Source organism: Canis lupus, chromosome 16 (assembly GCF_011100685.1).
Source record: "Canis lupus familiaris isolate Mischka breed German Shepherd chromosome 16, alternate assembly UU_Cfam_GSD_1.0, whole genome shotgun sequence".
NCBI lineage: Eukaryota > Metazoa > Chordata > Mammalia > Carnivora > Canidae > Canis > Canis lupus.
This window is the reverse complement of record NC_049237.1, coordinates 46,379,022-46,400,911: the sequence shown is the minus strand read 5'-3', so window position 1 is coordinate 46,400,911 and position 21,890 is coordinate 46,379,022. Positions and strand designations below refer to the sequence as shown.

At 46.3% G+C, this 21,890-nt stretch overlaps 1 protein-coding gene and 2 long non-coding RNA genes across 4 annotated transcripts; 2 read left to right on the top strand and 1 right to left on the bottom strand.

Moving 5' to 3' along the window:
* The first annotated feature begins 1,503 nt into the window (after window positions 1-1,503).
* Window positions 1,504-11,506, top strand: LOC111090338. Of its 2 annotated transcripts, none has more exons than XR_005371120.1 (3): window positions 1,504-1,679; window positions 2,148-2,270; window positions 11,124-11,506. It is a non-coding gene; the product is annotated as an uncharacterized LOC111090338 (long non-coding RNA). The 2 variants fall into 2 exon arrangements; XR_005371121.1 differs by having other exon boundaries at window positions 1,506-1,679; window positions 2,168-2,270.
* A 1,988-nt stretch (window positions 11,507-13,494) lies between these two features.
* SLC25A4 (solute carrier family 25 member 4) lies at window positions 13,495-17,438 on the top strand. The gene is made up of 4 exons (XM_038560400.1): window positions 13,495-13,700; window positions 14,996-15,482; window positions 16,016-16,156; window positions 16,992-17,438. The coding sequence occupies exons 1-4, from the start codon at window positions 13,590-13,592 to the stop codon at window positions 17,147-17,149; spliced, it is 897 nt and encodes a 298-aa protein (XP_038416328.1). The 5' UTR covers window positions 13,495-13,589; the 3' UTR covers window positions 17,150-17,438.
* Window positions 17,287-19,847, bottom strand: LOC119869581. The gene is made up of 2 exons (XR_005371631.1): window positions 19,451-19,847; window positions 17,287-18,858 (listed from the first exon to the last, which is right to left on the bottom strand). It is a non-coding gene; the product is annotated as an uncharacterized LOC119869581 (long non-coding RNA).
* Between the last annotated feature and the right edge of the window lie 2,043 nt (window positions 19,848-21,890).

Sequence of the window (21,890 nt, the reverse complement as noted above, 5' to 3'; positions counted from 1 at the left end):
AAAGGCTGACATCCCTCAAAGGAGACAAAGTAACCCAAACTGTAAGTTCTTTGAAGGGAGGAAGGGCCTCAGTCACATTTCCTTTTTTTTTTTAAATATTTATTTATTTATTTATTCATTCATTCATTCATTCATTCATTCATTCATGAGAGACAGAGACACAGGCAGAGGGAGAAGCAGGCTCCATGCAGGGAGCTCGATGTGGGAATCGATCCCAGGACCCCAGGATCATGACCTGAACCTGAGCCAGGGGCAGATGCTCAACCACTGAGCCACCCAGGGGCCCACCTTAGTTTCCTTGCTGTCAAGCACTCCGCCTGGTGATTAGAAAAGACAGGGAGGAGGGAGGGTGAGAGGAAGAAAATGTGCTGAATAAATGAATTCTCCCAGAGGTAGGAGTGGTGGCGCTTTCAAAAGCTGCTCTCCTGAGTGGGCTGAGGCCGCCCCAGCTGGGAGAAGTCAGACCCAGCCAGGGCCTCCTACCAGCCTCTCAAAATACGGAGGGGACATGGTGGGTTGGGCACTGGGTGTTATACTATATGTTGGCAAATTGAATTTAAATAAAATATTGTTTAAAATAAAATAAAATCTTTAAAAAACAATAAAAAAAAATAGGGGTGGGAGCAGACCTGGGTCCTACGGGGAGGTAGGAATGAAGGGTCGAGGAGGAGGCCCGGTTGGCATCCCAGGGAAGCAGGACCAGACCCCCAGCCCCCCCAGCCCCCCAGACTCCCCAACCCCTCAGGGTCCCCAGGCCCCCAACTCCCCAGGCCCCCCAACCCCTCAGGGCCCCCCAACCCCCCAGGACCCCCAGCCCCCCCAGTCCTCCAGCCACCCCAGGGCTCCCAGGCCCCCAGCACCCCCAGGGCTCCCAGCCCCCGAGGCCCCTCCAGACGCCCCAGCCCCCCAGGTCCCCCAAGGGCTCCCAGCCTCCCAGGTCCCCGAGGTCCCCCAGGCACCCCCAGGCACCCCCAGGCACCCCAGCCCCCCAGGTCCCCCAAGGGCCCCCAGCCCCCCAGCCCCCTCAAGCCCCCCAGCCCCCCCAGCCCCTCCAGCCACCCCCAGGCCCTCCAGCCCCCCCCCAGGCCCCCCAGCCCCTCAGGTCCCTCAGCCCCCCAGACCCCCCCAGGCCCTCCAGCACCCCCCAGGCCCCCCAGCCCCTCAGGTCCCCCAGCCCCCCAGGCCCCCCCACCCGGCCCCAGCGCACCCCGCGCCCTGCTCCCGGGTTCCTGCGGCGGCGGGGTGGGGGGCGCGGCAGACAAGGGGCGCGGAGGCTGCCGAGCGCGGCGGTCAGAGCCCCCCCCCCCCCGCCCCTGCTCACTCCCGCCGCCGCGGCCTCGCCTCTGTCCCCGCAGCCCCCCTTCGCGGCCCGGGGGAGGCGCGTCCCGCTGGAGCCCCGAGCCCCGGGCGCAGCAGGCGCTCCCCACGGCGCCTCTCCGGGACCCGCGGGGACAGCCGGGGACACCAGCCCAGCCGCACCCCGGGCGCCGCTGCCACCCCAGGGCCCGAGCTGCCCCCGGAGGCGCGGGGGGGGGGGGGGTGCGAGCCCCGGCCTGCGGGCGCGGGGATCCGTGGCGCAGCGCGGTCGGTGGCCCGGGTTGGAGACTGCGCCCGAGGCCCCTCTCTACGCCCGGAGGCCGGCGTCCCCTGAACCCCAGGAATGGGCCTCGCTGGAAAAGGTAACTGCAAGAAAGGAATGAATCTGAAGGTTGCTCCATCCTTGTTCCTTCTGTACTAAGCAGATCATCCCGCTGCGCTCCGGGTAAATCAGAAAACCACCAAGATTCACGGCCTTAGGCGGCAGGTCCCGCTTCAAACACCCTAGAACCTGCCTCCCTCGGTGTTTGCTCCCCACAGCCGCTCCCACACAGCTGTACCTGTGCACCTCGCTACACGGCCTCTCGGGGAAGTTGGGGGTCCTTGAGCAGGTCCCTTACCAGGGCGTTCCACGAGCTTTCCGTGTTTTTTGCATTTCCACATCAACCTTAGAATTTGTCAATTCCTAACCCCCCCCCCCCCCGTCCCCAAAGAACTTGCAGAGATTTTGGACAGGGTTGCATTGAATCTGTTTTGTCAAATTTATTCCTAAGTGTTTCATATTTTTGATGCTATTGTAAAAGCAATTTCTCTCTCTCTTTTTTTTAAAGATTTTATTTATTTAATTTAGACAGACTCCTAGATTTCCAGACTGAGCTGGAGCAGGACCATGAGATCAGGACCTGAGGGGGTCAAGAGGCTGTCCTTTAACCAGTGAGCCACCCAGGTGCCCCGTAAGTGTTACTTCTTAATTCAATTTCCCAGTGTTTAATAATAGTATTTAGAAATACAATTGATTTTTTGTACATTGATCTCTTATTCTACTAAATCTTGACATTGGATTTCTAGCTCCCAGAACTGGGAGAGAATAAAGTTTGGCCCTGTTAAACCACACATTTTGTGGAAATTTGTTACAGCACCCCTTAGGGAATGAATACAAAGACACTGCAATCCCTAACTGTAATTGTGGATTTGTCTCTTTCTCCTGGCAATTATGTCAAATTTTTGCGTCGTGTATCTTAGAGCTCTGTTTTTAGATGAATAAACATATAGGATTGCCATGTCCTCTTGAGAAACCAACTCCTTTCTCTTTATGAAATGCCCTTCTTCACCCCTAATAACATTCTGTTAGAGCTTTTTTTTTAGTTTTTTTTTTTTTTTTTTTTTTTTTTTTTTTAGAGCTTTTTCTCTCTTTTTACTTTTAACCTATATGTGTCCTTTGTTTAAAGAGCATTTCTGGTGGCAGGCATGTCTTGCTTTCATATGACAGTCACTGCTTTGACCTCATTATTTTTGTCTAGTATTTTGAGGCTTCACTTGTATGTCTTTTTAAAAGTAAGGGGCTTTTTTTCCCCCTTAGTTTCATATCCTACTGACAGGTTTTTAGTAAAAATCAGAGACCCTGCATAGCTACATATGATCTCCCTCTAGTGGCCACGGTGAAGAATATTACGAAACTCCATTCCTCTAGAGCACAACCTCTCCGTGGCAAACTATGCCTACCGGACAGTTGTGTCACCCTCTTATTAATTTGGCTTTAGTGTTGCCGGCAGCAGTGAATAAACTCCTCATGGTCCCAAGAGATGCCCAGTGCTTAAACAGGCCAAGAAGAAAACTTGGCAATTTTGAAAACTGATAGTATTATAGCCACTCAAAATAATTAATTAATAGCCATTATGATGTTATTAACACCTTAACAAGTAATCAGAAAATATATAATGGTTGACATAGGGTAGTCACGGAAAATAAGGAATGAAAATGATGACTTTCAAAAACAGAAGGCAAATGGAAAGCATAAAATGAAGGGACAGAAATCAACATTTTAAATATATGTAGTAATTCCTTTGTAACTTCCTTTGAGTCTACAACTATTTCCACATAAAATTTAAAACATATCAGTGATCACAATAAGTGGAAATGGATTCAAACTCTCTAGCTAAAAGAATAAAAGCATCAACTTTTTTTTTTAAAAAAAGGAAAACATAAAATATAGAAGTTTACAGGGAGCATACATAAAACATAGAGAATGGTTAAAAGTAGAAAGTTATAAAAAGATAAACTAGGAGAATACAGACCAAGTGACGGTAGGTATTGCTCTGTTCCTTTAGGGGAAAAGACTTTAAGGTGAAAGCATTACTGCAGATTAATAAGACCACGACTTAAGAATTAAAAGTCAGGGGAAGCTGGGTGGCTTGGTGGTTGAGAATCTGCCTTTGGCTCAGGTCGTGATCCGAGGTCCTGGGATCGAGTCCCACATCAGAGTCTGTGTCTCTGCCTCTCTCCGTGTCTCTTGTGAATAAATAAATAAAATCTTTTTTAAAAAATAATTAAAAGTTAAAATTACCAAGAAGGCATAACCATTCAAATCATATATTCCTTTAAAATTAAAGCCCTAAAACATGTAAAGGAAAAGTTGACAGAGCTGCAAGTAGAGATTGAGAAACCAACCATTAACGTGGCTACAATTCTATTGCTGCTAGTATAATTACTCCTACTTTATGTGATGAAATTCCAGATTTCATCCTGCTCCACCAAACCTATGGTGGGTTACCTGCGCTCCACTGTTGGAAAGAGCTGAGAACTATCGCACTAGAAATCGAAGCACGTTATTTCCTATTGATTCAGCAGCATTTACTACTGACTATTATGTTTAAGATATCATGGTATCTTTTATATGCTAAAAGATTAAGTTGCTGTACTTATTTATTTTAGCCATTTAAAAATTGCCTAAGCTGGGGGCTCCTGGGCGGCAGAGTGGGTTAAAGCAGTTAAGCATCCATCTCTTGATTTTGGCTCAGGTGGTGCAGCTCCGTGCTGAGGGTGGAGCCTGCTTAGGGTTCCGGCTCCCTCTGGTCTGCCCCCCCCCCACCCCTCCACCTCCTGCTCTCTTTCTCTCTCTCTCTCCCTCTCCAACAACAACAAAACAAAACAAAACAAAACAAAACAAAATGACAAACCATAAGCTGAAACTTCAAAGAGCACTATAGGGAAAATGATAGTTTTCTGTAACTTTACTTATAGCCCTAAAGTCCCTCCCTCCTCCATCTCTCATTGTCAAGTAAGTCTGTGTCTCCTTCTTAAATAAATAAATGTGCTTGATGGAACAAGCAACAGCAAAGAATTTCCAAGAATTTCCAAAATTATGATATGTCTTTGGCATATATATATATTTTAAGACTAAGAAAATGCTATAGCAAGTACAGATATTGGCCCAGAAACTCTACTGGGCGAGGCAACTTAATTTCCATTGAGAGACTTCCTTCTGCCACGTGGTGAAAACAATTTGGGTCCCTTTTCCTCTTTCCTTTTGGCAATGGTTTACGTATAAATTCCAGGGATTTCTATAGTACTATGAATGGGAAGGGGCCTATGGTCTGGATCTTCACCTATCCATGCTGGCATCAGCTTGAGGTCCTAACCGTACCCTTCTGGTCTCCATCAAGGTCATTCTGGACATTGGCCTCATTTCCAACCATGAGGCTCCTCAGGTCTGGCTTGTTTTCAGCTAACTTGGTTGTCCTTGGATACAAAATTCTCTTCTGCTGCTCCTACGCCATGCTGGGGGCCCGAGAAACTAATGGGGGCTCCCCAGGGTCCTTCACACCAGTGGACTAACCTACAGGTACTGGACTTTGTCCTCCTGCTCCCTTATTAGACTGGGGTGGGCTCTGGAAGGCTGTCTCTGACCTGTGCACTAAAACATCACCTAGTCACTGACCTCCTGGCCTCCCGCTGCCTCCCTGAGCTGGGAGAGAGTACACCACCCCTGTTTCTCAAGAATCCACACTAACATCTCACTCCTCGCTTTTCCCGAACATACTTCCTTTCTCCCCAGTTTTGGAAAACTTTATGTAATCTTTGGAAATATGGGGTGGGCAGGAAAATTCGCTTTCCTTCAGGTACTCTACTAAATCTACTGCTGATACTCGAAATCTTTCTCTTCTGGAAATTCTCATGCCAGGAATAGTTTTTTTTTTTTCTCTACTTTCTGAATGTTTTCTTTTTCTGAAGCAATGACACAATGTCTATAAGGCATGAGAAAAGGGTCATGGGATAAAGGTAAGCGTATAGGGGATATATATATATATATATATATTGTTATATATATATATATATATATATTGTTATATATAATATAACAATATATATATATATAATATATATATATATATATTGTTATATATATATATATATATAACAATATTTTGCTATATATATATATATATATATATATACACATATATAGCAAAATATTGTTATCTAACAGCATAGAGGAGCAAAGATGGTCTCATTGGTAACATTTATTAAACATTGATTTTAATAGTTAACAGGGATTATCCTGTTGATGAAATGAAAGCAGAGGAGCCCCTGAATCATAAAAAAGGTGGTGTGGGGTTTTAGTATACAGGTCAGAGACAGATTTACAGCATTCATTGAAGTGTTTTTGAAAATGACTGGTAGGGGCACCTGGGTGGCCCAGTGGTTGACCGTCTGCCTTTGGCTCAGGTCATGATCCCGGGGTCCCAGGATGGATTCCCTCATCAGGCTCCTCACATGGAGCCTGCTTCTCCCTCTGCCTATGTCTTTGCCTCTCTCTGTGTGTCTCTCATGAATAAATAAATAAATAAATTTTTTAAAAAATAAAAATGATTGATAGGGGGGTACCTGGCTGGCTCAGTTGAAAGAGCCCGTGACTCTTAATCCTGGGTCATGAGTTCAAGCCCCACATTGGGTGTAGAGATTATTTAAATAGAACTTAAAATTTACTGGGAAGTTGTATGACGCACTAAATACTAGCGAAGTCAGTTCAAAAGATACTTAAAAATCAATCAAGTCAACTCCAGGTGATTAATGGCTTCATTCACAGAGAATGCAAGTCAGAGACCAGAAGTGTCAACATGGAAGGTAGATAGTTCAAAAAAAAAAAAAAAAAGGAAGGTAGATAGTTCTAGTCGGAGGCATTCTTACTACCCATAAAATTAAACTTAATTGTACAATAAAATACTGAATATGCTTGTTGAAGTCTTGGATAAAGTAAAGAGGAGATGCTAATATTATGAATGGCAGAGAAGTTATGAACTCTCTTCAGCAGGAGGGGGTCTACCTGGGTTAATTGGGGGCAGGCTGTAGGGGCTGGAGAGTGCCCTGGCTACCCTGCACCAGCCACCACTGAGCCAATGTCTCCAGGGATCAGAGCCTTTCAGAAGAAGTCTCTCTGACTTTCTCTCTTTCTTTCTTTCTTCTTTCTTTCTTTCTTTCTTTCTTTCTTTCTTTCTTTCTTTCTTTCTTTCTTTCTTTCTTTCTTCTTCCTTTCTTTCTTTCATGATTCAGGGGCTCCTTGGCCCCCAGAAATCACAGCCTTTAAATAAGTGACTAAAGTCTTTCCAACAAAACTTTGTTTCGTAAGCATGCATAAAATGTTAAAAATACAAACTCTGACTGACATATCACACCTAAAGCCATTCACCTGGGAGTACAACCGGAGCCCCAGTTGGACCCTGTCACACACACTGCACCAGGATAGCCATGTAGACACCAGAAGTAGGTGTGTTCCTACATAAGCGTCTCTAGGATGATAATCTTACCTTCCTGATCTTCCTATCACCAGTACCCTATGAAGTTTGCAGTGTCTAAACTGTGGATCCAATAATGCTTGTTGAAAGATGAAAAAGAAAAAAGTGAATGAATGAATGAATTGGGTATTAGCGGTTCAGAAAATTTCTGTTTCAGTATGGAAAAGTAAGAGGAAAATGCATACCCAAAGTAGCAGATCACTAAAGGTGAGAAGGGTCTAAAATGAACAATGGGTTTTTTAAAAAGACACATTTTGTAGTTTCATAGTTTTGCTTGGAATTAGCTAAAATAGGAACCAGTAGTTGGAGCATTTTGAAGGAATACTCCTGACTTCTGAAGGTATGTGGTGTGGATGTGCACTTTTCTACATATCATGGCACCTGATTATAAAGAATTTGTTATTAAGGTATTGTTCTTATTAGTAAGCTACTCTGAGCAAGGACTACGGAGAAATACTGCATTTATTTTGTTTCACCGTTTTGAAAGTGATGCATCAATGTGAGTGTGTCTATTAAATACCTTTGAATGAAATTCAGAAATTCATATGTGGTCTTGTGTGATCAAAAAATTTATGAAATTTTCAACCACTGGATGGCTCAGGGGTTAAGCATTTGCCTTCAGCTCAGGGCATGATCCCAGGTTCCAGCTTCTCCCTCTGCCTATGTCTCTGCTTCTCTCTCTCTCTCTCTCTCTCTCTCTGTGTCTTTCATGAAAAAATAAATAAAATCTTTAAAAAAATAAATTTTCAGGATTTATTCCTCTTCGCTTAATGATGACATTTAACCATGTGAACAAATAGTAATGGTATCTTCTTTTTTTTTTTTAAACACTCCCTTTTATTTATTATAGTCACAGAGAGAGAGAAGCGCAGAGACACAGACAGAGGGAGAAGCAGGCTCCATGCACCGGGAGCCCGACGTGGGATTCGATCCCGGGTCTCCAGGATCGCGCCCTGGGCCAAAGGCAGGCGCCAAACCGCTGCGCCACCCAGGGATCTCAGTAATGGTATCTTCTAATTAGGAACAGTTTTAGGTCTATACCTATACACATTATCACCACTTTCAACAAATCCTTAAGTGTTTTTTTTTCTTGTGCCTTTTACTCTTTTGCAGATCCCATTTTCTATTCTCAACTTGGTAAGAGATTTAGATTGTGTAAAAGTTTCTACTAAAAATAAAAAAGATTAGCTCAATACCCTCCTCTCATTTCTAGATAGCCCCCCCCCCCCCGCCCCCCCCAGCCTGCAGGATGCCATGCCACATCTGAAAGCAGAGTTTTCTCTCTGGGCTCCCAGATGCCTTGTCCATTCTCATGCTGGCAGGATGCCACTGAGTGCTGGGCACATGTAGACACTGTTCTGCTGAGCGCCTTTCTCTCCCCTGCCTGTGTAATTGATACCTGGATCTTGTGATCACAGGCAGCTCATGCTCTGGAGGGCATCTGAGGTCTCTTTTCTGAGAAAGTCCTTGGAGGGAGACGACTATGTATAGATTTCCGTGGAAAACCTCTTGTCAAGGATTCCAGCTATAGGGTGCCCTACGTGACAGGATAATTAGACAGAAGCCAAGGAGAAATACGATATCATCCATTTAGAAAATTTTTAAAAATTGTGATTAGTAAAATCAAGCGCAACAAAGATGATAACATTTCCTGGATTAATATGTTGATATTTAGTTTAATTTTAATATCTGTTCAAAAAATCTTCTAGTGACATTTAACTAATTGGGCAACTTGATAGTAAAAACAAATCCAGACGTCGAAGCAGACAAAACTTCTTGTTTTTTAAAGTAATTATAGAATCACATGTAAGTTATCCTTTTTTTAAAGATCAATGATCAAATAAATGAGTCATGGTATGGTGATTTCATTAATTAAAGCTATTATAAGAACTTAAAAATGACAAACTGGAATTAGGAATCCAAGACAAATAGCAGAGAAAAGAAAATATCTACTTAAGAATTAGAGTTGGGGGGTGTCTGGGTGGCTCGGTAGGTTAAGCATCCAACTCTTGGTTTTGGCTCAGATCATGAGTTTGGGGTCGTGAAATTGAGCCCTGCATTGGGCTCAGCACAAAGTCTATTTCAGATTCTCTCTCCCCCTACTCTGGTCTTCCCCCAATTCAAGCATGTACGGCCACACACTCTCTCTCAAATAAATAAATAAATAAAAACTTTAAAAAAAAAAAAGAGTGTTAGGATACCTGAGAATGGTGTGGTATGAAATTAGATCAAAAGAAGTAGAAGGAAATAGGCTAGTAGGGCAAATGGACCATTATATCTACAAAAGGGATACATTTACACCAGAACATGGAGTATATCATCATATGGATCTGTTCATATGTAAATAAGTTACACTGTTAGAACAATGTGATAACAGTATCAAAAGAAAAATAACAAAATGACTGTATCCTTTGCTGTGCAAAAGCTTCTTATCTTGATGAAGTCCCAATAGTTCATTTTTGCTTTCGTTTCTTTTGCCTTCGTGGATGTATCTTGCAAGAAGTTACTGTGGCCGAGTTCAAAAAGGGTGTTGCCTGTGTTCTCCTCTAGGATTTTGATGGAATCTTGTCTCACATTTAGATCTTTCATCCATTTTGAGTTTATCTTTGTGTATGGTGAAAGAGAGTGGTGTAGTTCCATTCTTCTGCATGTGGATGTCCAATTTTCCCAGCACCATTTATTGAAGGGATTGTCTTTCTTCCAATGGATAGTCTTTCCTCCTTTATCGAATATTAGTTGACCATAAAGTTGAGGGTCCACTTCTGGGTTCTCTATTCTGTTCCATTGATCTATGTGTCTGTTTTTGTGCCAGGACCACACTGTCTTGATGACCACAGCTTTGTAGTACAACCTGAAATCTGGCATTGTGATGCCCCCAGATATGGTTTTCTTTTTAAAAATTCCCCTGGCTATTTGGAGTCTTTTCTGATTCCACACAAATCTTAAAATAATTTGTTCTAACTCTCTGAAGAAAGTCCATGGTATTTTGATAGGGATTGCATTGAACGTGTAAATTGCCCTGGGTAACAATGACATTTTCACAATATTAATTCTGCCAATCTTTGAGCATGGAATATTTTTCCATCTCTTTGTGTCTTCCTCAAATTCTTTCAAGAAGACACAAAACCTGTATGGAGGTTCCTCAAAGAGTTAAAAATAGACCTGCCCTACGACCCAGCAATTGCACTGTTGGGGATTTACCCCAAAGATACAGATGCAATGAAACGCCGGGACACCTGCACCCCGATGTTTATAGCAGCAATGGCCACGATAGCCAAACTGTGGAAGGAGCCTCGGTGTCCATCGAAAGACGAATGGATAAAGAATATGTGGTCTATGTATACAATGGAATATTACTCAGCTATTAGAAATGACAAATACCCACCATTTGCTTCAACGTGGATGGAACTGGAGGGTATTATGCTGAGTGAAATCGGAGTCATCGGAGTCAATCGGAGAACAAACATTATATGGTCCCATTCATTTGGGGAATATAAATAATAGTGAAAGGGAATAGAAGGGAAGGGAGAAGAAATGTGTGGGAAATATCAGAAAGGGAGACAGAACATAAAGACTCCTAACTCTGGGAAACGAACTAGGGGTGGTGGAAGGGGAGGAGGGCGGGGGGTGGGGGTGACTGGGTGACGGGCACTGAGGGGGGCACTTGACGGGATGAGCACTGGGTGTTATTCTGTATGTTGGCAAATTGAACACCAATAAAAAATAAATTTATTATTAAAAAAAAGAAATCTTACCCCCCAAAAAAGAAAAATAACAAAATGAAAGTGCTTAACACCTACTTATTGCTCTAAACATATACAGAATTATAAATACTCTGCTTTCACAGCATAGGTAGTCAAGGAAGATTAAAAATTTATAACAAAAGAAAACCCTGACAAACTAAATTGAATTGCATGAGATACGTGCAGTTTGATAGCAATGAAAGAGGTGCAAATTAGAATCCACAAAATGGCACAAATAACTAAAAGATGCTTTTTTTTTTTTTTTTTTAAGGCAGTGTTGGAGGAGGATCTATAGCCCATTTTACTGCTGGTGGGCTGCGTTATTTCTGAAGAGCAACTTCTCAGTGTGTAGCAAGAGCTAAAACGTCTTTAAAACATTTAATCTACCCTTTCCACTTTACAAAAGAGAAAAGAGAAGAAAATGTCAAAAAAGGGAAAAATGAAATTTATGCAAAGTATGTAGCAGCATTATTTTTTTGCAGTAGAAATATGAAACATCTCTAATGCACAAAAGAGAACGGCTTAGGGAACTGCTCAATATTAACAGAATGGAATACAGCGCACAATTATGTGGATTAGGTTAACTCATGGAAATCTATATGTGAAGCTGTAATAAATAAAGCTGAATAAGTGATGCATATGTCCACCGCTAAACAACTGGGTTTCTTGGGAGACTGACCCATCTTTTATTCATACTGAATCCGCAGGGCCAAACTTTGTTCCTGGTACACAACAAATGCTCAGAGTCCTTGTGCAATGAAAGCACAAATGGCTTTTCTCTTTTTTTTTTTTTTTAAGATTTTATTTATCCACTCATGAGAGACACACACAGAGAGAGGCTGAGACACAGAGGGAGAAGCAGGCTCCATGCAGGGAGCCTGACTCTCGGGACTCAATCCAGGGTCCCCAGGATCACACCCTGGGCCGAAGGAGGCGCCAAACCGCTGAGCCACCCAGGCTGCCCACAAATGGCTTTGCTATTCATGCTGAATTCCTGACCTCCTGCCTGCTCTGACCTTGGTAAACTTGCATTTGCTAGCTTTCACACTGCTCACCTAGATTTCTGGACTCTGGCCTGCCCAACCTCAGATAAAACGCATACCATTTGTGGTCCTGGCACCCGACTGACTAGTGACCTCTACTCTACTGAAGTTTCCATACCCAGGGCGGCAGACGGCTGCAGTTCAATCAACACCTAACACGAAGTCTGCATTCATCAGCAGGCTTGTGAATAAGATGCATAAACTGTCAAACGTACAAAACTCGGAAGAAACTTGAGTGAAGGGTTTGGAGTTAAAAACTACTTGCAGTCATTCTAGGGCATGGAACAGCTGTATTTGAAAACCTGCATGACTGTGTGAACTGCCTACACACACACACACACACACACAAAAAAAAAAAAAAGGAAAAGCAAAGTTCATAGGAATGCATAAAAGAAAAACAAAACCAATGCAGAGTTGCAATCACTTCCCTAAGAGTAGAGAGCATATGTCACCCCCATGCCCAGTGCCTATTAAGAAGAGGCAAATACAGACAAGGATTTGACCTTCCCTTGCTTGTAATCCCCATCACCCAGCTCCTCCGATGGGAAAGCTAACAGCACTGACCCTCCAGAAGCCGCCAGCTGCCAGAGAACATTCTGCCCAGAATATGCCCTGGGATTCCGCGGACGACAGAGTAGCACATGAAGCCCTTAAGGGGTTTGCAAAAGAAGTGTCCTAGGGACACCTGGGTGGCTCAGTGGGTTGAGCTGGTGACTTCAGCTCAGGTGCTGGGCCGGGGTCCTGGGATGCAGCCTGCATTAGGCTCCTGCTCAGCCGAGAGCCTGCTTCTCCGTCTCCCTCTGCCACTTTCCTGCTTGCAGGCGTGCTCTCTCTTCCTAAAATTTAAAAAAGAAAAAAAAGTGTCCTGTAAGGGCCCTATTGTTAGAGTCCCCTCTGCCCTGGAGCTCCCCCCTTTCCCGGTTGCACTGAATGCCAGCCACAGGGGTATCTCAGGGTAGAATAACGACTGAATGGAGGGAAGAGGAGGGGGTGGGGTGGGGGTGGGGGGATTCGGCAGGTTGCCAGATGATGACGTAATCACAGCATCCAGTGACGTTAGCATTTATTTTGGAGGATCTCCGTTTCTGTGCGGAGAGCGCACAACTCCGAAGAGGCCCCAGTCAACCCCAGCAGTGAGCGCGGTGAGGGACGCCGTTACACGGAGGGCGATGGGGAAAAAAAAAAAAAAAAAAAAAAATCCCCAAACCCAAACGGAACCCCACGCACGGCCTGGGGCGGGCCCGGCGGCCCGAGGGTGAAGCCAGCCCCGCTCGAGGCGTCGGCCCCGGGTCGGCCCCGGCCTCACCCTCCCTGTGCTATAAATACCGCGGCCCACATGCCGCGGAGACACCGTGTTCCCTCGGCTCGCCCGGACCGATAACACGCATTTGCCCTTTAAACGTCCCGAGGCGCGGGCACAGCCCCCGGCCCACCCGGCCTCCCGGAAGCGCCCTCGCCCCGGGTGCCCTCTGCCGCGGAGGGGGCGGGGCGGCGACGGGGAAGGGGGCGGGCCCCCGGCCCAGCCAATGGGCGCGGCGCGCGCGGCCCCGGGGCCCCGCCCCCTCTCGCGAGAGGCCGCGCGGGGCATATAAGGAGGGCTGCGGGGCGAGCCGAGCGGCCCCTTCGCGTCGCGCAGGGACGGAGAGCGGGTGGGCGAGCCTGGCCGCGCGGAGGCTGTGCGCCCGGCTGTCACCATGAGCGATCACGCCTTGAGCTTCCTGAAGGATTTCCTGGCCGGCGGCGTCGCCGCTGCCGTGTCCAAGACCGCGGTCGCCCCCATCGAGAGGGTGAAACTGCTGCTGCAGGTGAAGGCGGGGCGGGGCGCGGGCGGCGGGGGCGCGGGCGGGGGCGCGCGGGGGCGCGGGCGGGGGCGCGCGGGGGCGCGCGGGGGCGGCCCGGGGGCGGCCCGGGCCGCGGCGGCTCCGTGCTGCAGGCCACAGGCCCCGGGCGGCCTGCGCGAGCGGGAAGGTGCCCTCTGCGGAGAGGCAGGTCGAGCGTCAGTAGCGGATTCCTGGTGTCGGGTGGCGCCCTGCGTGCGGGTGTCTATATATGGAAACCCACCCCGAGTGGGGCGCAGCCAGCCAGATCCTGCTCCCGGGACGCCTCCGAGGTCGGCCTCACCTTCCGGCCGTCGGGGCCCCCCGCGCCCGCGCCCCGCGCCCCCTGCCCCGGTGCGCACCTGCGGAGTCTCGCCGGCCGGGTGTCGCGCGCCGGGCGGTCGGCCCACCCGCATTTACCTCCGCACAACCCCTGTAAGACGGAGGCGTTATTCCCCCAGTTTGACAGCCGAGCAACACCGGTTTTGAGAGATTAAGACTCCGTTCTCGGAATAGAGTCCGACGGTCTTGCCGCGTGTGTCCCCCGCATCCTTAACCCTGCAGTCTGGTCTCCGGTTTGTCATCATCATCCTAGGCGTCCCGTTTTTTCCTCTACTTGCTCCCAGAGGGCAAGGGCCCCTCAGTGAGAAACGGGGCCTCCTCGCTTCGGGAGTCAAGATTATCATAAAGGAAAACCCCAACATATTGCTCGCTCACAGCAACAAACCCCCAATAATCAATTACTTGGATAATCTACTTGAACATTTTCAGGCCCTAATACCTAGTGGATTTATTCTCCTCCTGTGAGAGTATCTACTCCGCAGAGATCCAGGTCTCCAGAAAGCGCGATCTCCTGCCTGCCCATCGGGTCTGTTAAATCAGAGCAGGTGCTTTAGGACAGGCCTCTCCCAACATCTCTACCTCCCGCTAAGCCCCTGGTGTAGTTCTGGCACCTACGGAAAAGGCGATGCATAAATGCCTCTTTGCAATGCAGTCTTTTCAGTTTATCTTTGGAAGAACCTTTTCTCTCGAGTGCCCTGATAATTGAGGCAAAGTGGAAGGTTTTTTTGGCTTTGTTATCCAAGTAGCCAACATACTTATTTAGATTTAGTTAACATCTGCTTGATATCCCATATAAATATATATATATAATTTTTTTTTTTTAAAGAAAGAAAACGAAGGAGTTGTAGACGTACATTTGCTCCCGTCCTCTTTCGGCCTCTTTCCTTCTCCCTCTGCTGCGGCCATCCTCACCAATTCCTCCCCCCCTCCAACCCCCACAGGTCCAGCATGCCAGCAAACAGATCAGTGCCGAGAAGCAGTACAAAGGGATCATTGATTGTGTGGTGAGAATCCCCAAGGAGCAGGGCTTTCTCTCCTTCTGGAGGGGTAACCTGGCCAACGTGATCCGTTACTTCCCCACCCAAGCTCTCAACTTCGCCTTCAAGGACAAATACAAGCAGATCTTCCTGGGGGGCGTGGACCGGCATAAGCAATTCTGGCGTTACTTTGCCGGTAACCTGGCTTCCGGTGGGGCAGCTGGGGCCACCTCTCTCTGCTTTGTCTACCCGCTGGACTTTGCTAGGACCAGGTTGGCCGCCGACGTGGGCAAGGGTGCTGCCCAGCGTGAGTTCAGTGGTCTGGGTGACTGTCTCACCAAGATCTTCAAGTCTGATGGCCTGAGGGGTCTCTACCAGGGATTCAGCGTCTCTGTCCAGGGCATCATTATCTACAGAGCTGCCTACTTTGGAGTCTATGATACTGCCAAGGGTGAGAGGGGCCTCAGGGGGAGCGGAGTGGGTTGGAGGATGGTCCCCGGGGGTCTGTAACTCACCAAGGACCTTCTCTTTATTAATCTTGGTTTTGTTCCTAGTCCCTGGGCTAACCTGATGCTTCGGAATGAGGAGGTGGTATGACATAGATAAATAGCTACAGGGCCCTCCTTGCCCCCTACTGAAATAAGCTCTGGCCTTGAGTTACTGAGAGAGGAGGAAGGGAAGCCCCTCCCACCCCCCATTGCCACAGCTCTGGCAGGGACTGAGCTGAACTTGGAGCCACTCCAACAGGCCCTGTGTCCTGGGCACAGCTCTGGCTTCCCTGGATCTAGACAGCAGCTCCCAGCCTTGGTTGGTTGCCTGGTTATTTGTGAGGCACCCACAGGGGGCAGGTCCTTTGAGGGGGGAGAAGGGCAGGGCCTGGAGTTGCAGGGATGGTAGCCTCTTCGCCATGCCTACTTTAGCTCCCAGCTGAGCTGCTGGGAGAAATCACTTCACAGCCACTTGGCTTCTTGCCTCTGCTCACAGGGATGTTGCCTGACCCCAAGAATGTGCACATTATTGTGAGCTGGATGATTGCCCAAAGCGTGACAGCGGTTGCAGGGCTGGTGTCCTACCCTTTTGACACTGTCCGCCGTAGGATGATGATGCAGTCTGGCCGGAAAGGGGGTAAGCCTGACACCTGCTGATCTCAGATCCCTCTGCCCAAGGAGAACACTGTTCAGCGCTCTTTCTAGTCTTCACTGTTAAAATTATGTGATAAGAACTTAGGAAAGACTTTACGGTCAGCCCCCCAACACTATCAGCTGTTCCTTTAGAGAAAGGAATGTGTTTCTATCAGAGATAAGAACGTCAAAAATGAGATCTTTAGAGGTGAACTTAATATAGAGGCTGCAGGTCCTTTTCCCCTAGAGTCTAGGTACAGAAATACAGGAAACAAATTAGCTAATTTACTTAAAAATAAGTCTTGCTTTTGTTATCTAGCTCTTACTACAAGTGTTAGTGGGAGAGGGTGCTTTTGTTGGGTGACATGGCCCGAAACTGTCTTGGTTTCTGTAGGTTGAAACATGAAATTGCCATTTTTTACCATCAAAATGTCAAATATTAGTTCCGTATGTTTCAACCTAATAGTTGTATCTCTTGGGCAGTATAATTTGAGACTCTGGCCATAAATTTTTTTCTTCTCTAGAAAAAGGGGGACTAACCCAGCTTATTAGTACTTCCGCTCCACCCCATCCCCTCCTGTTTCACAGTTTGACCATGTGTGTGAGAGTTAGCTGGTTAACTGCCCAAGTTCTTCATGTGATCTTGGGTGGAAGGAGTAGGATTGACAAGAGACGCTGCCTGACAGTTATGCAAGGAAGGTTTGTGTCTAGGTGGATCCCACATAGAGGTTGGGCTCAGAGCTCAAGTGACTGACTTTCTAACAGTGTGGAGAGGTCTTTCAGATGAAAAGCCTCTCCTCCAGAATTACAGAGCCCTTAACCAACATTTGTTTCCACAGCTGATATTATGTACACCGGGACGGTGGACTGCTGGAGGAAGATTGCAAAAGATGAAGGAGCCAAGGCTTTCTTCAAAGGTGCCTGGTCCAATGTGTTGAGAGGCATGGGTGGAGCTTTTGTACTGGTGTTGTATGATGAGATCAAAAAATTCGTCTAATGTAGTTAAAACTCAAGATCATTGGTTCCAGATCCATTGTGTGGTTTAATAGACTTTTCCTATGGGAAGTAAAAAGAAAGATCTGGGATAAAACCAGACTGAAAGGAATACCTCAGAAAAAAAAGCCTCACTGAGTGTTCATTAAACCACAAATGTATTTTGTATTTATTTTACATTTAAATTCCCACGTCAGACATAAAATAACTTATCATACTTGTACAATTAACTGAAGAACTGATAATGACGATAACCGAATGTGAAATCTCAATAAAGACCACTTAATGCACCATGTTTTTTTGAATTCTTACTGCTACGTGGATTTAAACGTAAGACTAGAAATGCACGTTTTCTAGCAGGACTCATTTATAACTCACTGGCCCAGCTTCTGAATGTCAGATATTCTACTTTATATCATAGGAGTACCTACAATGCTTAAAGTCTTGGTTTTCAAACTCTGCAGCTTTTACCCATTTGTTTTTATCTTACCTCATGCCCTGGTGCTGGGGGCTCCAAAGTGGTGGCTTAGATCAACGCTTTCATAATCCCACCTGATTTTATGCACTTTCATGCAATCTTGAGGAACTCTGAGATTCCACTAAAGTTTCAGGAGTTTTGTGAGATTAGGAAATGTTCTGTTTTAGTGCCTGTAGAGAATTGATACTTAGAATCTTATGACAAGTGGGCAGTATTCATTGACAATCGGCCAGCAAGCTAGTATTTGGTACCTGTTAGGCTCTGTGGAAGTTACAGACAGACAGGAACCCATTCTGAAAGCTTGCATATGGTTAGGAGAGAGGACTGAAATGGCCATTATTATATAATGTAATGTCTAATATAATCTTGGTTGAGTAGGACTAGAAGGGGGACATGAAACGTGGGCAGTGGTAGGAGGTAGTCCTCAAAGAAAATAGCTAAAGTTAGACACATAGGCATAGAAAGTATCTGCCAGCACTTCTTTTTAGTAACAATTTATCCAAACCTAGAGGCAAAGTCAGTTTGGGATTTAACTCTCATAAATTAGTAAGAGAAGAGTAATTACAATTTCTAGTTGGAAACTACTTTTGGTCCAGAAGATCAAACAGTTCATGTAGCATAAGCCTGTTAGTGATTTGGGGGAAACCAGTCTTCTAGACCCCAAGCAAAGCTTAAAAGGCAGGCACATGCCTGTTATGTTTTTCCTGATGGGTGGTTTGAGGGGCACAGTGCCTCTGTGCCTCCTGTTCTTTACCCTCCTTCCTGAGCTCTTTCACCGACTCACTCTTACCTTGCCAGTAAAAAGATGGGCTGCTTTGTTTCATCACAATAACCAGAGTTCCCTCTGTCCTGGTGTAGAGGAGGTCTATGCCAATGGAAAAGGTTAAGGCGCTAAAACAAAGTTTCTCCGTCCCGTGGCAAGGCCAGGTCCCAAACATGTTGTGTTAGGGGCCTCCTGGATACATCATCCTCATGCTGCTTTCCATCCGCAGGATGATATGGATGGTCCAAATTCTGTTGCTGGTGGGGAGGAAAGACAAGCAGGGCAGACCAGTAGGGCAGACAATTTCGTGGAGTGGATCTTAAAGGCCAGCAGCCCGTTCAGGGTTTTGAAACCTAAGAGGTGAGGGAGGAGCCATGCAAAGCAGCTGGGAACCGAAAGCATGAATGGACCGTGGGTTCTTCCAGCCCAACCAAGAACCAGAACTGTCTTCCAGTCTTTGGGTCCTCCGTGGCTGGAACAGGAAATGGAGACGTCAACACTCATTAAATAGCACACATTATCTGCCTTGTGCGCATGACCCAGAGGTCAGCCTCCCCACTCTGCTAGGGTTACCTCGACCACACTGGGGAAAGGGCCCCGCTGACTCAGCTCCTCGCCACCTACTTCATTCACCAGCAGCTCTGACACCTAAGCCTCTGTCAGGGAGCCATCATCTGGCCAGGGACATCCTATCTTTACATCCTATCTTTCACGCAGGTGAGAGGCCATACACGTGACATCTGCCACAAGGCCTTCCAGAGGCAAGGTCATCTGCAGGATCTCAGGCATACCCATTCCAAAGAAGAACCTCTCGAATGTCAGGAGTGTGGGAAAGGATTTTGTCTGTCTAGAACTCTAGCGGTTCACAAAATTTTCCAAATGCAGACATCAAGCCCTATAGCCGGCAGTGCGGCAAAGTGTTCAGGCCAAACTGGGACCTGCGGCAGCACAGCCTGACTCCCTTCTAGAGAAGCCCAGGATGCGTCCTGTGCCGCCCCTGGTTCCCTCCCCAGACGCCGCTCCATGCCTCCCACCCAGGGTCGCACCCCCAACACCTTACTGACCACAGCCTCCCTGCTGCAGCCACACCTGCAGCTCCAGGGAGTTACCTCTTCTTGAGAACCGAGAACTGTAGAAGGACACACAAGTATATCCCTTCACAAAGAGCTTACGAATGCTGGTTTCAGGTAGATACAGCTCATTTTAGAGCTCTACATAATGTCGTGGGTCTTTGTTTTCTTGTTTTTGTATCTTGTTGGATGCACCTTAGGGAAAATGGAAGCCAAATTTACCTTTAAAGAGTATTTTCAAAATAAAACTTTTTGTTTCGGGAAAAAAAAAAAAAAAAAGCTGTCACATTTGAAGGTCTGGGAAGATGGAAAAAGTTTACATAAAAACAACTGAGGACTGAGCAAGCATTCTGCCCTCAGGAATCTCTTACCAGCCCCCTCTCCTGGAAAGCTCTAAGTGCAGCCCTCCTCTTACCATGTCAACCCCCTACCCCCCCCCCCAAAAAAAAGTCCTTTTTCATTTTTTATGTTTTTCTCCCTTAAAGCCTCACCTAGAGGTTTCTTCTTTTTTAGCCATCTTATTTTATATTTTGAGTCTATGAGGAAAACCATGGAGAATGAGAGGTTAGCCCAGAATGGGAACTGAGCATTAAAACTGGTTTCAACTGTTTGTGTTTAAATCTCAACTATTTCCTTTCTCTTTTACTTTGTGTACAATACATGATATGGCTTGTGTGGAGGCAAAATTACAAACATCTACAAAGTGCAAGGCTGTGAAGTAAGGGAAGCTCTTGAGGGCAGTGGTTCTTATTTGTCACTGCCATGTGCCTGGAGCCCAGAACGGTGCCTAGGACACAGGCAGGGTTTAATGTTTACTGAATCAAGTGTAAGTGGGGAAAAAAACGTTCACTCACAACCCAGAGACAGAACCAGGAGGATATTTGGGGAAAGGCAAGTCCTCTAGTTTGGTGGAATCTTGAACATACAAAGGGTATTGAGTACTGAGGGGACAAGCATGTTGGGGCACAGAATGTAATGGATGAAAATTTTTGGCTGCTTTACATTCAAGTCTTTAAAAAGACAATTTTACAAAATCTATCATGCCATGAATTCCTTCTAGTTTTCTGCTTCTCTTGAATTACCAATTTTTCATCAACCCATGATGAAGCGGACCCTCACTGGTAGATTGCGTATTTGCAAACTGGGCTCCTCTTTTAAGATTTTATTTCTAACCCCTTTGTGTTCGTTCTTGAGTATGCACAGAGTGGTGAAAAAAGTTGCCTGATATACTACCTGAGGTCAAGCAAGGCCAGGCAGGATCTGCCCCCTTGTATCAGCTGTCATACTCTAAAAAAGAGGCCTTCAACTTTTTGTTGGTGGTTTCAGGGTTTAAAATGGCAACCCCCCCCACCCCCAGCACAGTGCTGAAGTGATGTCTATGGTGCCTAAATGCAAGAAGGCAATGATGGGCCCTACGGAGAAAATATGTGTTAGATAAGCTTCAAGCATGAGATGCATACAACAACCTATATAAAGAGCTGCTGAAGGGGGGTACCTGGTGGCTCCATGGGTAGAGCATGTGACTCAACCTCAGGTTTGTAAGTTCAGGCCCCATGTTGGCCGTGGAGCCTACTTAAAGAGTCACTGAACTTTTTAAGCAGGGAAATGACATGATCAAATTCCCATTTTAGCACTTTGGCAGCAGTGTGGAGAATGGACTGGGGGCAAGGAGATAAGAGTGGAAACAGCAGTAGCAGCAGGACCACTTGAGAACTAAGGGACTTGGAGTGGGGTTAAAAGGGGCAGGAGACCAGGCTTACTCTCAGGCTTCTGTCTTTGGTGTGAAAAGACAAACGGATCACGTTAATCACCATCCCCAACCCTGGTAAGGACACAGTGGGGAAGAGAAAATTGGGTGGCTCCACTTGACAGCTGCCCAAACATGTACAGGTTCAAGATGAGCACAACTCATTTGGCAGTTTCACTGTAAGATCTAGGAATTCTCTTCAAAAACAAAGAGTATTTGTGGTTTATAAGGTATTTCCATATTTATTTGTATTTGTGGTTTATAAGGTATTTCCATATTGTCAGACTAGGTAATGCAAACCAATGCTCCCCCTGAAAAGAGCTAGGAAAGGGGTTCAAACTATTTAAAAAGAAATCTGCTTGAAGGCACTGGGAAGCTAATAAGGCATGTGAAATTAAGGAGCCAAGGCTACGATTTGGAGGAAGACAACTCTGAGAAGTAAGCCTAGTATTTGAGGGTCAGTTTTCCCCATGAGGTATCTTCAATATGTGGAAAATATAGCTGCACAGCTGAGAAACTAGAAACAGTGTGAAAACCTCTTGGGGAAGATGTGACAAAAAAACAGAATCCAGGGCCTTTCAAGGAAGGGGAGCCCTGGTAAACATCCGTGTGTGGACTGGGACCCCAAAGGGCAACCCAAGGGTAACAATAAGACAGAAGTGGAAATATAGTCCTTGTGGTCACTGA